At 43.1% G+C, this 17504-nt stretch overlaps 1 protein-coding gene across 2 annotated transcripts in view; it reads left to right on the top strand.

Annotated features, from left to right (window-relative positions):
- Nucleotides 1-17504, top strand: part of slc9a1a (solute carrier family 9 member A1a) — a 53433-nt gene that overhangs the window by 23056 nt on the left and 12873 nt on the right. For both annotated transcript variants that reach the window (XM_055656386.1, XM_055656387.1), the window contains exons 6-9: nucleotides 1098-1187; nucleotides 9254-9324; nucleotides 10257-10418; nucleotides 14573-14687. In XM_055656386.1, the coding sequence (XP_055512361.1) occupies nucleotides 1098-1187; nucleotides 9254-9324; nucleotides 10257-10418; nucleotides 14573-14687 (438 nt within the window). The remainder of the gene's footprint in view (nucleotides 1-1097; nucleotides 1188-9253; nucleotides 9325-10256; nucleotides 10419-14572; nucleotides 14688-17504) is intronic.

A 17504-nucleotide genomic window follows, 5' to 3' on the forward strand; every position in this document is an offset into this window, starting at 1 on the left:
TGTTTCCGCGTAAGGGCTGGGGCTGGTAGATTGCTTCCTCCTTTTTGGGTGGAGCACAAAATGAATCCATTCAAAGTGCAATTATGTTGCTGCAGTACATATCAACAACAAAAACCTGTTTATGTAGAAATATTCATGTAGAAAACCCTGCTAAGATATTTCGGATGAATGATTTTGCAACAAAATTTGCCTCAAGTGCACCAAGAGATTTGTAAATAGGTGATTAAAAGCTTGGTAAAAGCTTCAAGGGGTGGCTTAACAGAAAGTCTGGGAGAAAATTCTAGTGTTTAGGTTATAGGCGACTGATGTCAAGTGAAATTATATAAAACGGAAGAGTAAATTAAGCCTCATTTCAAGAAGAGCAGTGACCTCGGAATGGTAGACGGCATCTCTGGTAAACATGGATAGATGATGTTTCTGGGATTCTTCTTCAGACTGGAGAAATGTCGCCTATCCATATTCTTCAGAGAAGCTGCTTGGCCTGCTGGGTTACTCCAGAACTTTTTTTTATAAACCAGCATCTGCAGTTCCTTGTTTATTCAGACTGGTAGGAACGGTAGGGACAAAGCCATATGCTAGGATGAAAGTTTTAAAATACAGATCTGACAAGACTAGGAAGCGGTTAGGAGTTGAGTTTTTTGATGAATTCAATTTACATTATGCAGTGGAAATCACTTTATTTAAGGTATGGAATTTCCAGACAATTACCAAGTCTTTGTATCCAACAAAGTAAACAACAAATTATGAATGGCCCTAAGGTCTACTTGAAGCTTTATATAGTTGAATTATTTCCTTTGTGTACAATCACTCTTTGATAGCACATTGAAACAACTCTGTCCTAAGCTTAGTAATTCCCTACCTAAACCATTGCATGTCTACCTCTCATATGAAACTCCTTAAAATCTATCTGTTGATATATTCTTTAAATTATTTTGTAGTTTTCTACATTAAAGAAGCTATTAATGCAAATTGTTTTAAGCTAAAGCTCTAGTTGTAAACCTCAGCTTCCATTGAACTGTTGTTATCTGTGATACTGGTGGTAAACTCGCACATGACCTTTTCGAAATGTGGTAACTTGTTCCTTCCATGGCTGACAGGGGATGACGATTCGCCCATTGGTTGAATTGCTTGCTGTGAAGAAGAAACAAGACTCCAAACGATCCATTAATGAAGAGATCCACACACAGGTATGGCATAGCGTTAGTGTTCTCTAGATTGTGTCCAACCACATATAATGGGCTGTCTCTCTGAACTTCTATCTCATCCAGAGAGGATTGCAGTATGTGTGGACCTTACTTAAAAAAATATATTAGTAGATTAAGTCAAGAGAGTCGCGTGCCAAGAGAGTTTTATTGTCATGTGTCCCAGATAGGACAATGAAATTCTTACTTGCTGCAGCACAACAGAATATGTAAAAATAATACAGAACGGGAGATAAAGTTCAGTGTGTCTATAGACCATAGACTATATATACACAATAAATAAACAGTATTAATAGACTGTTAATGTTCAGAGCTTATTTGATGTTGTATTTAATAGCTTGATGGCTGTGGGGAAGAAGCTGTTCCTGAACCTGGATGTTACAGATTTCAGGCTCCTTTACCTTCTTCCCGAAGGCAGCGGAGAGATGAGTGTGTAGCCAGGATGGTGTGGGTCTTTGATGATGTTGGCAGCCTTTTTGAGGCTGCGACTGCGATAGATCCCTTCGATGGTGGGGAGGTCAGAGCCGGTGATGAACTGGGCAGTGGTCACAACTTTCTGCATTCTTTTCCGCTCCTGGACGTTCAAGTTTCCTGTACCAGGCCACGATGCAACCTATCAGTATGCTCTCTACTGTGCACCTGTAGAAGTTCGAGAGAGTCCTCCTTGACATACCGACTCTTCGTAATCTTCTCAGGAAGTAGAGGAGCTGATGTGCCTTCTTTATAATTGCATCAGTGTGCTGGGACCAGGAAAGATTTTCGGAATTATGCACGCCGAGGAATTTGAAGTTTTTGACCTTTCCACCATCGTCAAGTTGATATAAACGGGATTGTGGGTCCCTATCCTACCCCTTCCAAAGTCCAAAGTGGGTAACCATGGTGGATGGTTTTCAATGCGGTTGAATTTGAAGTTGTTTCAATGTAGACCCAAGTTCGATAAGAGTAATCTTTAAATTGATAGAACCCAAGAGCTGGAGATGAGGAATGAGGGGAAGGATTTATGAATCCAAGTGCCAACATTTCTGTTATTGGGCAACTCCAAAAACATCAAAAAGATTGTTTTAGATCTGAAAAGAGGTATTCCACTAGAAATACTAATTGTTTCCATTTCCATAGATGCTGCCTGACCTGCAAAGTATTTATGCTTTTTCCTGTTTTATTTTCAGAAATTGGTCAATTGGTGAAATTTGGTCTTCTGACAATTATGCACATTGGTTTCTGCCTTTACAGAAATCTCATTTCATTCTTTCAGCATATTGGGCCGAAGGGCCTGTTTCTGTGATGTATGACTGTGATTTTACTGTTCCAACTATCATGCCTTTGGCTGAAAAACTTTTGAAGTATACTTAATTTATTTGCCTCAATCACTTCTTCTGTGAGTGGCCTTAACATTCTCACCAGAGAGTTTACCCAGTGAGTTGTGAATCTGTGGAATTCTCTGCCACAAAAAATAATGGAGGCCAATTCACTGGATATTTTCAAGAGAGAGTTAGATTTACCTCTTAGGAGTAACGGAATCAAGGGATATGGGGAGAAAGCAGGAACAGGATACTGATTTTGGATGATCAGCCATGATCATATTGAATGGCATTGCTGGCTACAATTGCCGAGTGGCCTACTCCTGCACCTATTTTCTAATGTCTATTTCCTATGTCTAACAGGTTTCTAAGCTATGTTATCTCTACTTATGACTGCAAGGAAGTGGCCATTCAGGTCAAAGCCATTTGGGTCAAAGCAATCACTTATGGGCCTGTCCCACTTAGGCGACTGCAGGAGACTCTGTGGTCACCACATGGTCGCCACATGTTTGCTGGTGGTTGCCGGGGAGTCGCCTTCATGGTCATGAGGAATTCCCGCATTCTGGGAATTAGTTGCAGCCTCATTATGGTCACCGCGAATTTTTCAACTTTGAAAAATTTGCGGCGACTAGAATGAAGCCGCCACGGAGAGTAGCGAGAATTCTCGTGCCGTAGGTGGGTCGCCAGGAGGTCGAAGGTTCTCGTAGGTTGTAGCCGGTGCTGACCGGTGAATTTCATTGGCTCATGAGGGGAAAACAAACATAAGCAGTAGCTTTAAGAACCAAGGATAATTGACTGGTAATGTTAATGTCCGCCGAGCTTCACAGCCGTGTATCTCTGGCTTTTTAAAAGTTGTCTCCACTCTGCCTCCTTCCTTCTCCCTGCTTCCCTCCTCCCTCTTTTAAAGGACTTACTGTACACTGTGCTTAGCCGTCTTAATTACAGCGCCAACCTTCCTGTTCATCGTGGTGTGTGTCTGCATCACCTTGGCTTTGTACCGTGTAAATTTTTCTCAGACAGCGCTCCCCCCGCTTGCCCTGTCCCCCGCCTCCATAACGGGCTGGTGAAGGAAGACTTATGTGTGTGTGTGTGTGTGCCTGTAAAATCACCTAAGTGGGACAGGCCCATAAGTCCTTTGCCTCCTTCCTTATTATTTGTATTCCTGCAACTTATTCACTCTCACTCATGTGCATCAATTCCCATATGATTTTTTTTTGTCATTAACCTACAATAAAGAGTCATTTGTAGTAGCCAATTAACTTACTGGCACATATTTGGCACTTAGGAGAACACCTGAGCATCCAGAGAAAATCTATGCATTTATAGAGAAATATGCAAACTTCAGACCACAACACACAAGGTTGGAATGAAACCTGGGTCCCAGGATTGTATGGCAACAGTAGTTATGTCCTTTTTGTAGATTGCAGATTAGAACATTTCTCTAAAGGTAAGGATATTGAAGGTAGACAAAAAGCTGGAGAAACTCAGCGGGTGAGGCAGCATCTATGGAGCGAAGGAATGGGTGACGTTTTGGGTCAAGACCCTTCTTCAGACTGATGTGGGGGGGAGGGGGGTGGGAAAAAGAAAGGAAGAGGCGGAGACAGTAGGCTGTGGGAGAGCTAGGAAGGGGAGGGGAAGGAGGGAGAAAGCAAGGACTACCTGAAATTGGAGAAGCCAATGTTCATACCACTGGGGTGTAAACTACCTAAGCAAAATATGAGATGCTGCTCCTCCAATTTGTGGTGGGACTCTGGCCATGGATGAGGCCCAGGACAGGAAGGTCGTAGTCGGAATGGGAGGTGAGTTGAAGTGCTGAGGCACCGGGAGATCAGGTTGGTTAATGCGAACCGAGCGGAGGTGTTGGGTGAAGCGATTGGCAAGCCTACACTTGGTCTCACCGATGTAGCACAGCTGATACCGAGAGCAGCGAATGCAATAGGTGAGGTTGGACGACGTGCAGGTGAACCTCTGGCGCACCTGGAAAGACTGCTTGGGTCCATGAATGGAGTCGTGGGGGAAGGTAAAGCGACAAGTGTAGCATTTCCTGCGGTTGCAAGGGAAAGTACCTGGGGAGGGGGTGGTTTGTGAGGAAAGGAACAAATTGACCAAGGAGTTACGGAGGGAGCAGTCTCAGTGGAAAGCTGAAAGGGGAGGAGATGGGAAGATGTGGCCAGTGGTGGGATCCCGTTGGAGGTGGCGAAAATGTTGGAGGATTATTTGTTGTGTGTGACGGCTGGTTGGGCGGCAGGTGAGGACAAGGGGGACTCTGCCCTTGTAACGAGTGGGGGGATGGGGAGAAAGAGCGGAGCTATGGGATATAGAGGAGACCCTGGTGAGAGCCTCATCTATAGTCGAAGAGAGGAACCCCCGTTCCCCAAAGAATGAGGACATCTCCGATGCCCTGGTTTGGAACACCTCATCCTGGGTGCAGATGCGGCATAGACGGAGGAATTGGGAGTAGGGAATAGAGTCCTTACAGGAAGCAGGGTGTGAAGAAGTGTAGGCCAGATAGCCATGGGAGTCAGTTGGTTTGGAGTAGATGTTGGCCAGTAGTCTGTTACCTGCGATGGAGATAGTGAGGTCTAAAAACGATAGGGAGATGTCGGAAATGGTCCAGGTGAATTTGAGTGCCGGATGGAAGTTGGTGGTGAAGTGGATGAAGTCAGTGAATTCTGCATGGATGCAGGAGGTGGCACCAATGTAGTTGTCAATGTAGCGGAGGTAGAGTTCGAGGATAGGGCCACGGTAGGCCTCGAACGAGGATTGTTCGACAAACTCAACAAAGAGGCAGGCGTAGCTGGGGCCCATGTGCTTGCCCGTAGCTGCGCCTTGGATTTGGAGGAAATGGGAGAAGTCAAAGGAAAAGTTGTTGAGCGTAAGGACCAGCTCCGTTAGGCGGAGGAGAGTATGAGTAGACGGGGATTATTGTGCATGTTTTATTTATCTTCATAAATGATGAATTTCATCCACTAGAAATAGGTTCCAGTGCTTTCTTAACATTTTTATTTGCTGATCTCGATGCTACTTTTAACAGCCTGTTAACTTGTATCATGAGATCCATTTCTCTCTCTATCCCTTAATTTCCCCCCCCCCCAAATTTTGAAGGATGATGCTGCCAATTTTTACTAAAGTACATCAACTGTCATTTATCTATGCTCAAATGTATTTAACGCTTAATTGCTCATCAAGATTTCTCATGAATTATGTTGCGTTCTTCCTCGGGGTTAACTATAGCATCCTCAATTTGGTATCATCTGTAAATAAGTAATACTTGTTCATAAGTTAATACAATCCAATACATTATTAATATGTTCCACCCCTTAATATCATGAAATACTGCTGCTTTCTACCTTGCTCCAATTTAAATAACTACCCTTCACCCTTCCTCTCTGCTTTTTTCATTTTAGCTAATTTGCTCTGCACTCAGCTATTTGTCCCTAATTCTACATGCTCTAACCTTTGTCCTGAGCCTACCATGCGGTACCTTGTCGAAGGCCTTTTGAAAATCCAAGTGTATGAAATCTGCTTAACCCTGTCTGCTCTTTCCATAATCTCTTCAAAAATTCTATCAGGTTAGTTAAGCATGTCTGATTTTTAAAATATTTTCTGTCTATCTGCTCTTTTACTATTAGCATAGTTTCCAGTATCTTTCCAATTTCCTGGGCTATTAACAATTAGGTTTTTTTTTACTACTTATTCCTTGTTATTAACTTTCGATTTGTCTGATCAAAGGCCATTTGTCTTATTTTTCTTCTGTAAATTTTCAATTATTTTTTCCTGAAATATTTTTAATGTTTGATTGCTGTTATATCTAGCATTCCTCCCAGCCAGCCTTTCCCCATTCCCTCATATTATTAATTTAAAATCGTACTTCTATTTACAGCTCTGGTTCTGCTAGAGGCTTGGTCTCAGCATGGTTCAGGTACAACCTGGCCCAAAGGTACAGCTTCTTCCGGTCCTAGTATGGTGCTGTTATCCCATGTAATTGAATTCTTATTCCCACATTAACTGTTGCCATTTCTAACCTGTTTCATCCCATGTCGAGTCTCTCCTTGGCTCAAGTAATATTGAGATTACTTGACTTGACTTGATTATGATCCATGAGGTAGTGATTTTTAAATCCCTATTCCTAACCTTTCGTATGCAATTGTTTAATGCACAAAGTGAAATAACTTGATTTTTCTCCCCATTTTCAGATTCCAATCCATTTCACCTATTTCGCAAGGCTTCCTATCCAGACACTGGATGGGAAACATGGTATTTGGGATTCTTGGCACTGTAAAGGATGCTAACTGACCTCCTGGTTATAAATTACAGTAACATTTAATCCTCTGCATCAATTCCCCTGTGATATCGCTGTCCCACACCCTCTTGGTCAGAGTTCTATTTGACCTTCTGAAAGCCATTCTCATCTACATATACAGGCACCTGGTGATTGAAAGGACCTTTACTCATTTATTTAGATATTCATGGGATGCAGAGCTAACTTTGACTGTTCATCCCATGTTACTAGGTATACTGCAGGCCTATGTTATTATTGGGTAAGATTATGCCTGATCAGATTTTTGGTCTCCACTACTGTTTCATGCTCAATCCCCTTGAATCCTGATCCTGTTGAGGTGAAAGTCTAACTTTCTCAGCCTTGAAAACATTTGTCATCCACAAGTCTTTGAGGTGGAGAATTCCAAAAATTCAAAACCTTTGGAAGAAATTCCTCCTGAATGGTCAATCCCTTATCCTGGCGTATGCTCCCTTTGTTATAGAGTCTAGTCAAGTGCTCTCACAATTTACTGTTTCAATGAGATAATATCTTATTCTTCTGGATATCACAGAATATAGCCTCAATGTTTCACAGATGCTGCTTGATTTAGCTATTTCCAGCATGTTGTGCCTCTTGTATTAAAATTGCAGTGTCCATTAGCATTTTGCCGTTTCAACTACCCATGTCAATATATTCTCATCAACTTGTTATACTTTTATTGTAAATATCTTGTACTTAACTTTGGCATATATTCAAACTCATTTTCTCTCCATTAAATACAATGGATTGTTCTCTCCATTTGCCAAGATGTCTTTTATTTGCACTGGTGAGAGGTTCAGTAGCTTGAATGTTAATACTGAACCAGTTGTTTTGCAACTTTGATGTTATTTTTGACTAAAAGGTGCTTTGAGCCACACGTTAGTAGTCATTTGCTTTAATAGCAGTAACTGTGTCTGAAACCAAACCCCTCCATTTATCTCATGGAACACACATCCATACATTTATACATAACTAAAACTCTGATCTTGTTATCTTCTGGTTTGACGGTCTTTCTATTTGCGCAAAAACGGTTCGCGATAGCGCTACGATCTTTCGCCAGTTCACTCACCATTCTCCCGTGCTACGAGTGCACCAAGTTTCATTCCGATCGGTTGAATGTCGTAAAAGTTAGCGAGGTTTAAAAATCTTAAAAACTGCCCATGCGCAGATCGATCTCTTCTCCTGCCAGTCAGCGCCGCGCAGATTAGTTTCTTCCCCGTCACTTCTCGGGACGGTCCGCCCCTTCCTGCGCCATCGCGTCTTTACTGGAGCTGAAGGTGGCCGGCAGAGGTTTCCAACCGGACTTTCAGAGGGACCCGAAGCAGCCCAGCCCCAAGTAGCCCCGCCTCGGAGACCCTACCCAGTCCAGCGTTGGAAACCCTGCCCAGCCCAGCCCAAAGTCTGAGATGTCGCCAAACGGTAAGCGGAGACTCTGATCCCGGCAGATGAGAACGACCAGCGACCAGCGCCTGCTGTGAGTCCCCATCGTACCGCCAATTCTAGCCACTACCCCTGCCCTGACAACCCCCCCCCCGCCCGCACCACCCCCCGCACCCACACATCCCTACTCCCCACAATCCCTCTGACCACACACCCTCCCCCACACACACACACCCTCCCACATCCCTCCTTCCCCCCTCTCACAACCCTCCCGCCCACATACACACCTCCCCCCCACACACACCCCCTTCCCCCCACATCTCCACACCACCCCCCCCCCCCCCCCCCCCCCCCCCCCCCCCCCCCCGCCACCCCACCCCTCCCACTCCACACTCCCCCTGGCACACACCCCACTTCCTTCCCCCCCCTCCCCTCCCACACATGAAGAGGAGGGGGAGGGAGTGCTCGGGGATGGGGGGAAATGAGCCGCGCCTGCGCAGTCAAGGGCTATGGGTGCGTGGTGGAATATTGCATTGGGGGAACGAGTTGCCAATATTTCCAATTGGATGTATAGATATATTGATTTCCAAAGCTTTGTAATTCACACGCTAAACCAAAAAACCCACCTTTTCATTCTCTCCGATGCCACCTAAATTTGATCTCTTTGATCACCCTTTGGTCATAAAGCTCTGTATTCTATCCATGGCTCGGTATTAAATTTTGTTTATTTGCAATTTTGTGATGCTCTTTGGGCATTTACTGTGTTAAATGTGTTATTTCTTTTTTATCCCTCCATATGGCTGTTTGGGGACTTTCTGCCTCTAGTCTGTTCTGCCTAACATTTGAAAAACACTTTCATTTTATTGTGCTTTTTCAGAAGCAAGTTAAAGAAAAATTTTTCAGACGGGAAGTAAGTAAGGAAATGTTTCAGAGCTAACTGATCTTTTAATATAATTTGAAGCTTTTGATTCCACATATCTAGCAGGACTGTGCAATTTGTCAACCCACAGCGGCATCCTGTAGCACATGACCATATTTCCAATTGAATGATAAAGATATCCATCTCTCCGCAGTTTCTGGATCATTTACTGACTGGCATTGAAGATGTATGTGGACATTATGGACATCACCACTGGAAAGACAAGTGAGTCCAATTTCACTTGTTGCTTGTTCGTTACTCCTGGTAACCAGGACATTGATCTATTTGTACACTATTCCCCTGTAGTAAATGCCATGGGATTATCTAGTTCTGTATACGAGGTTCATTTAATTCAGTGAGTGATCAAGTTATGGTTTGGAATTCATTTGAAACTGGCTCTTCACTAGTAATGGAGGCACACCAAGAAAGGACATATTATACCTAGAATCTGCAGTGTTCCATTGTCGTGCTTAACTGTGGACCTGCAATGCCCCGTCTGCCTACATTTTATGTGTCATTGTAGGTGACAGCGTGGGCTTTCCATTGCTCAGCATCGTGTCGTATTGAAAGGATTAAATAAATTTATTCTCATATACTTGAATCACTTTATCACCGGCATTTATAGGAATATTAAATATTCCAGTTGCACATGCACCAGGGAACAAGGATAATGGGCTATTGCAACATTTAAGTGATGGTATTACATTATAATGCTAACTGATGCAGATATTCCTGCTAATGGAAAACAAAATGTCACAAGCAGTGAGGAAAGATGGATAGGCACAGATAAGGTAGACAGTTAGAACCTTTTACTCGGGGTAGAAATATCGAAGATTAGAGGGCACAGCTTTTCGGTGAGAGAGGTAAAGTTTAAAGGAAATGTGTGGGGCAGGTTTTTTCACACAGAATGGTGAGCAGTTGGAGCATGCTGTCTGGAGTAGTGGAGGCAGATACGATGGGAGTGTTTAAGAAGCTTTTACATAGGCAAATAGATATGCGGGGATTGGAGGGATATGGATCATGTGCAGGCAGATGAGATTAGTTTATCTTTGCATCATGCTATTGTGGGTCAATGTGCCTATTCCCATGCTGTACAATTCTATCTTCTAACACAATTTTATACATGTAATAATTCATTTGGAACTGTTATTTTTCAGGCTGAACCGGTTTAATAAGAAATACATTAGAAAATGTTTAATTAGTGGAGAACGATCAAAAGAACCACAGCTTATTGCATTTTATCACAAGATGGAGATGAAACATGCAATTGAAATGGTAACAACTGGTGGCCAATCCAAGTTTCCCAAACTTTCTATACAGTAAGTATATAACAGAGCCAACTGGAAGTAGAAACTTAGAAAATAGGTGCAGGAGAAGGCCATTCGGTTCTTTGAGCCAGCACTGCCATGGCAGATCATCCAAAATCAGTACCCGGTTGCGGCTTTTTCCCCATACCCCTTGATACCCTTAGCCATAAGAGCTAAATCTAACTCTCTCTTGAAAACATCCAGTGAATTGGCCTCCACTGCCTTCTGTGGCAGAGAATTCCACAGATTCACAACTCTCTGGGTAAACTCTGGTTAGAATGTTGAGGCGACTCGCAGAAGAAGTGATTGAGGCAAATACATTAAGTATACTTCAAAAAATCCACAGACTCGCAACTCTGGGCGAAAAAGCTTTTTCCTCATCTCAGTCCTAAATGGCCTACCCCTTATTCTTAAACTGTGACCCCTAGTTCGGGACTCCCCCAACATCGGGAGCATTTTTCCTGCATCTACCCTGTCCAATCCTCTCAGAATTTTATATGTTTCTATAAGACCCCACTCATCCTTCTAAATTCCAGCGAATGCAAGCCCAGTCAACCCATTCCTTCATCATATGTCAGTCCCACCATCCCGAGAATTAACCTGGTGAACATACGCTGCACTCCTTCAATACCAATAATGTCCTTCCTCAAATTAGGAGACCAAAATGGCACACAATACCAGGGCTGTGGAGTCGATACCCAAAACACCCGACTCCTTGATTTCTTGTGTATCCCATTCCGACCCCGGCTCTGACCCCGACCCCTAGGTAGAATAATTCTAAAACTGCTATGATGACATTACACAAGATGGCATTTCATAAGAACTACACAAATAATCAGTCTACCTTTTAAACCCATGTCCTTAAAGTTTTGAGTCTAATGATTGTAGCTATGCTATTGTGGCTTTTTTATTGTTCATTCTGGAAAAAAACCATAATTCATTATGCTAAAAGAAAAAAAAATACATATAGGGTTATGAGAAAATTAAAGTTTCATGAATTGAATACAAATTATAAAAGCATTACTCCAAAATTTATTAAATTAAGGCCACAGGTATGAGCTCAATGGCTAAATTATGACCAAATAAAGTGTGCGGTATGTTTAAAAAGTGGGATTTTTTCCGATTTACGTAGTCTCTGAAATTTGTGTTGAAGTCAGAGTCGGAACTTTTTTACCAACTCCGACTCCGACTCCAGCAGCACCAAAATGGCTCCGACTCGACGACTCTGTCCCCGACTCCACAGCCCTGCACAATACTCCAGGTGCGGTCTCACCAAGGCCATAGGACTGTAGGATGTACTGAATCCCACGACAGAAAGCAAAGAATAAACTACACTTAGCTGAGCCAGACACCTTGTGTCACGTTTATTCCAGAAGCCCCTACATGCTCACCAATCATAACCAGTGTGCAGATAAGGCCAATTAGAGCGTCTGACCTTGAAGTTGTTAGTGAGCTCTTGTGGCTGCACCTTCTCGTGTGACTGCTGGCAAGTTGCCAGCGGTGACAGGTTGTATGCAAAACCAACGTGGGCCTGAAGGCGCCACAGGACTTCCTTGTTACTAAACTCAAATCCTCTCACAATGAAAGTCAACATGCCATTAGTTTTCTTCACTGCCTGCTGTACCTGCATGCTTACTTTCAGTGACTGATGTACAAGCACACCCATGGCTCGGGGCACTTCCCTTTCTCCTGACACCATTCAGATAATAAACTGCCTTCCTGTTCCTGCCACCAAAGTGGATAACCTCACATTTATCCACATTATAGGGCATCTGCCCACTCACACAACCTATCCAAGTCACCCTGCAGCCTCATAGCATCCTCTTCGCAGCTCGTACTGCCACCCAGCTTTGTGTCATCCACAAACTTAAGAGTTGTTACATTTAATTCCCTCGCCTAAATCGTTAATATATATGGTAAAAAACTGGGGTCCCAGCACCGAGCCTTGTGGCACCCCACTAGTCACTGCCTGCCATTCTGAAAAGGACCAGTTAATTCTTACTCTTTGCTTCCTGTCTGCCAACCAGTTCTCTATCCATGTTAATACCCTACCCCCAATATCATGTGCTCTAATTTTGCACACTACTTTTCATCTGTGCATTAATTGCCTCATATTGTGTTTTGCATTGAATTCTGTCTTTACTTTGTGTACTAGTCATGTCTCTACTATTTATTTCATTCCCCTTACATGTTTTTCCTCTACATGCTAAATTTTTGTAAGGTGTCCTTGAGACTCTTGAAAGGAGCCCATAAATTAAATTTATTATTATTATTATTACTAATCTCTTGTCAGTGGCTTTTTGAAAGTCCAGATACACCATATCCACTGGCTCTCTGTAATCCATTCTACTTGTTACATCCTCAAAAATTCCAAAAGATTAGTCGAGCAGGAATCCACGCTGAATTTGACCAATCCCGTCACTGCTTTCCAAATGCGCTGCTATAACATCTTTAAAATCGACTGCAGCATCTTCCCCACAACCGATCTAAGGCTAACTGGTCTATAATTCCCCGTTTTCTCTCTCCCCCATTTCCTAAAAAGTGGGGTTACATTGGCTACCCTCCATTCCACAGGAACTGATCAAGAGTCGAGGGAACATTGGAAATTGATCACCAATGCTTCCACGATTTCTAGGGCCACCTCCTTGAGTACTCTGGGTTGCAGACCATCAGGCCCTGGGGATTTATTTGCCTTCAGACCCAACAGTTTATCAAAAGGGCCTGTCCCAATTGGCGATTTTTTTCGGCGACAGTCGGCATCATTGACTGACGTATCAGGGCCGCCGAAAGATTTTGAACATTTCAAAATCCAGCAGCGACAAAAAAAAATAGTTGCGACACATGAGGAGACACCGTGTGTCAATATGTCATCACGCCGCGACTTTTTCAGTGACCTGATACGACAGTCAATGATGCCGTCGGTCGCCGAAAAAATCGCTAAATGGGACAGGCCTTTAACACCATTTTCTGACTAATGTGGATTCCCTTCAGTTCCTCCCTCCCACTAGATCCTCGGTCCCCTAGTATTTCAGGGAGATTGTTTGTGTCTTCCGTGTGTCTTCCTTCCAAGATACTTGTTTAACTGTTCTGCCATTTCCTTGTTTCCCATTATAAATCCACCTGTGTCTGACTGTAAGGGACCTACATTCATCTTCACTAATCTTTTCCTTTTTACATACCTAAAGAAACATTTACAGTCAGTTTTTATATCCCCCGTAAGCTTTATTTCATCTCTTTTTCCCCTTTTAATTAACCCCTTTGTCCTCCTCTGGGAGCTCTATATGTCTCCCAGTCCTCTGGTTTGCTGCTTCTTCTGGCCAATTTATATGCCTCTTCCTTGGCTTTAACACTATCCTAGACTTCCCTCTCAGCCACGGTTGAGATGCATTCACAGTTTTATTTTTTTGCCAGACAGGGATGAACAATTTCTCGATTTCATCCATGCGAGCTTTAAATCTTTGCCATTGCACCTCCACTGTCAACCCTTTAAGTATAATTTGCCCGTCTTTCCGAGCCGTCTCATACCTTTAAATTATCCTTTATTCAAGTTCAGGACCCTAGTCTCTGAATTAACCGTGGCACTCTCCATCCTAATGCAGAATTCCACCATGTTATGGTCACTGTTGCCCAAGGGGCCTTGCATTACAAGATCGCTAACTAATCCTTTCTCGGTACACAGTCTAGGATGACCTGCCCTTTAGACGGTTCCTCTACATATTGGTTTAAAAACCCATCCGTATACATTCCAGGAAATCCTCCTCCTCAGCACTCTTCCCAATTTGGTTGGCCCAATGTATCTTTAGATTAAAGTCACCCCTCCGTGTTGCATGAGCAAACCTGCCTGCCAGAATGTAGGTCCCCTTCCAATTAAGGTGCAACTGAGGTGATAGAAGGGCTAGATACAAGTTAGAAGGGATAGGGGAAATGACAAAAGGCATAAACAAATTGTGGTGGGTTCGGGATCCAGTGGAGCTGGTGGAAAGGGAAGAAAATTTACTAATACATTTTTATGAGATTAAAAATTATAGATATAGATCTCAAAGAACTAAAAAAAAAAAATTAAACATTCAAATTCTATTAAAGTAATGGGATGATTTTTGCCACTTTTCCTTCACCTCCATCCTGCAGTTTGATGGTTAATTCTGTTTCAAACACTTTTTCAACAGGGATTTGACAAGGTCAAGTACAATGACTGAACGACTACTGCCCACACTTTCAAGAGAAAAAGAGCAGGAAGTCCGGAAAATACTTCGAGAGAATCTCCAAAAATCAAGAATGCGGGTATGGACATTTTCAGTGTCAGGTGCTCAACAACTGTACAGTTAATATGCAGGGTAACTGTTGATAGATGAGAAATAGATGACAGGCAATTGCACAGATGGAAAATGACGCAGGAGCAAGAACTTAAGATCATGAGATTTTGGGTTAAGTTCTGAGGCAAGAGGGTCAACTTCAGAATGTACAGGTTGAAGCTAAACTAAGCTGGGACCAAATGTCTCAAAGAGGGATAAAGCAGAATTGTTGAGGGGAAGTTTAAATCAACTTTTACAGGTGAGCACCAGTATGTTACATTAGAAAGGGAATAGACACAAATCTCTGTTGCAAGGATCAAGGGTCCTGAAGGCTGTGTTGCCTGCCTGGTGTCTGGGTTCAGGACATCTCATCTGAGTCATTTCGAGTGGTAGAGCAAATATCCAGTTGTTGTGGTCCATATAGGTTCCAAAAACATAGATTGTACAAGGAAAGAGGTTTTTGCTGAGGGAATTTGTGTAGCTAAGTACTAAATAAAAAAAGCAGAAAATCACTGGACTGCTACCTGAGCCACGAGCAAAATGGCAAAGGGTCGATAAGATTAGAGAGTTAAACGCATGGCTCAAAGATTGGTTTGGGAGAAGTGGGTTTGAATTAGTGGGACATTGAGCATCAATGTTGGGGAAGGAGAGGGAGCTGTTCCTATGGGACGGACTCTTCCTGAACTCTGCCGAGACCAGGGTCCTGGAGAATCGCATAACTAGTACTGAAGATAGGATTTTAAACTAAATAGGCAGGGGATAGGTTCAACAGATTGGGAAAGCACGTATAAGGTTAAAGAGAAGTAAAATGCATGAGAGGTTATTGAAGTCGCCAGAATAAGAAATAGGACAGAAAGTTTAGAAAAGGATCATTGTATTAAAAGTTGTGGCTGAAAGAGGATCAGAGCTAGGAGCTGAACATCCAAGGATACAAATCCTATTTGAAAAGACAGGCAAGGTGGGTAGAGGGGGTGGAGCGGCTCTGTTGGTAAGGAATTAAATCCAGTCCTTAGCAAGAATGTCATAGGATCAGGAGATGCAGAATCCTTGTGGGTAAAGTTAAGAAGCTGCAAGAGTAAAAAGACCCTGAGAGTTGAAACAGGCCTCTGAATAGTAGGCAGGATGTAGGGTACAAATTACATCAGGAGATAGAAAATGCATGTAAGAAAGGCAAAGATACAGTAATCATGGGGGATTTCAATCTGCAGTAAACTCTGCGAATAAGGTTGCTACTGGATCCCACGAGAAGAAATTTGTAGAGTGCCTACAAGGTAGCTTTATAGAGCAGACCGTGGTCGAGCCCTCCAGGGAAAAGGCAATTCTGGATTTGGTGTGGTGTAATGAACTAGATTTGATTAGGGAGCTTAAGGTGAAGGAACCCCATGGAGGTTGTGATCGTAATATAATAAAATTCAATGCAGTTTGAGAGTCGGGGCAGAAGTGAGTGCAGTCGCTATTGCTAAGGAGAAGGTGCTTGGATAGCCGAAGGGACTGAAGGTGGATAAGCATGGAAATTACAAGCCGTTACTCTGACTTTGTGTTTGGTAAGATTTTAGAGTCCATTATTAAGGAAATGGTTTCCGGGTCCTTGGAAGCATGTGATAAAATAGGCTGAAGTCAGCATGGTTTTATTAAGGGGAGATCTTACTTGACAAATCTGTTGGAATTCTTTGAGCAAGTAACATGTAGGATAGACAAAGCAGAATGGGTGGATGTTGTTTATTTGAATTTTCAGAAGGCCTTTGACAAGATGCCACATGTGAGGCTGCTAAACAAGATAAATGTCCATGGTATTAGAGGCAAGGTACTAGTTAGGATAGAAGATTGGCTGATAGGCAGGAGGCAAAAATTGGAAATAAAGGAGGCCTTATGAGGTTTGCTGCCGGTGACTAGTGGTGTTCCACAGGGGCAGTATTGGGTCCATCACTTTTTACGTTAGATGTTAATGATCGGGATGATTGGACAGGAATTGGTCAGTTGGGAGGGTTAAGAGCCTGTCCCACTGTACGAGGTAAGTCAAGAGCTCTCCCGAGTTTAAAAAAACATCAAACTCGTAGTAAACACGTAGAATGTACGTAGCGGGTACATCAGAGCTCGGTACGTCTCTTAGCAGCTCGTAGCGTTAACGGCAGGTACTCGGGAACGCGGTAAGCTCGTAAAGACTCGTGAAGATTTTTCAACATGTTGAAAAATGCCCATGAGAGCCCCGAGTACCTACGAACGACTATTACCGTAATTCTCCGAGTTCGAATCAGGGGGAAGCTCGGGAGAACTCTTGAATTAGCTCGTACAGCGGGACAGCCCCATTAGCAAAAGAAGTGGCAAATGGAATACAGTGTAGCAAAGTGTACGATCATGCACTTTGGTCGAAGGAATAAAAGCGGAGAGTTGGGAAGAGGGGAATAAAAGGGGAAAGGATTCAGAAATCGGAGTTTAAAAGGATTTGGGACTGCTGGTACAGGATTTCCAAAACGTTTAAATTGCAGTTTGAGTTGGTAGTAAGGAAGGCAAATGCAATGTTAGTGTTCATTATGGTAAGCAGTTTTAGGCTCCATATCTGAAAATTGATGTGCTGACGTTGGAGAGAGTTCTGAGCGGGTTTATGATAATAATCCCAAGGATATTTTGGTTAAGGTATGAGGAGTATTTGGCTCTGTGCCTGTACTCACTGGATAGCAGGATGAGGAGGGGATCTCATGTAAACTTACTAAATAATTAAAGAACTACATACAGTGGATGCGGAGAGGACACTTCCAGTAGTGGGAGTGTCTAGGACTAGACAGAGCAGCCACAGAATGAAAGGACG

Source organism: Leucoraja erinacea, chromosome 26 (genome assembly GCF_028641065.1).
Source record: "Leucoraja erinacea ecotype New England chromosome 26, Leri_hhj_1, whole genome shotgun sequence".
NCBI classification, from domain to species: Eukaryota; Metazoa; Chordata; class Chondrichthyes; order Rajiformes; family Rajidae; genus Leucoraja; species Leucoraja erinaceus.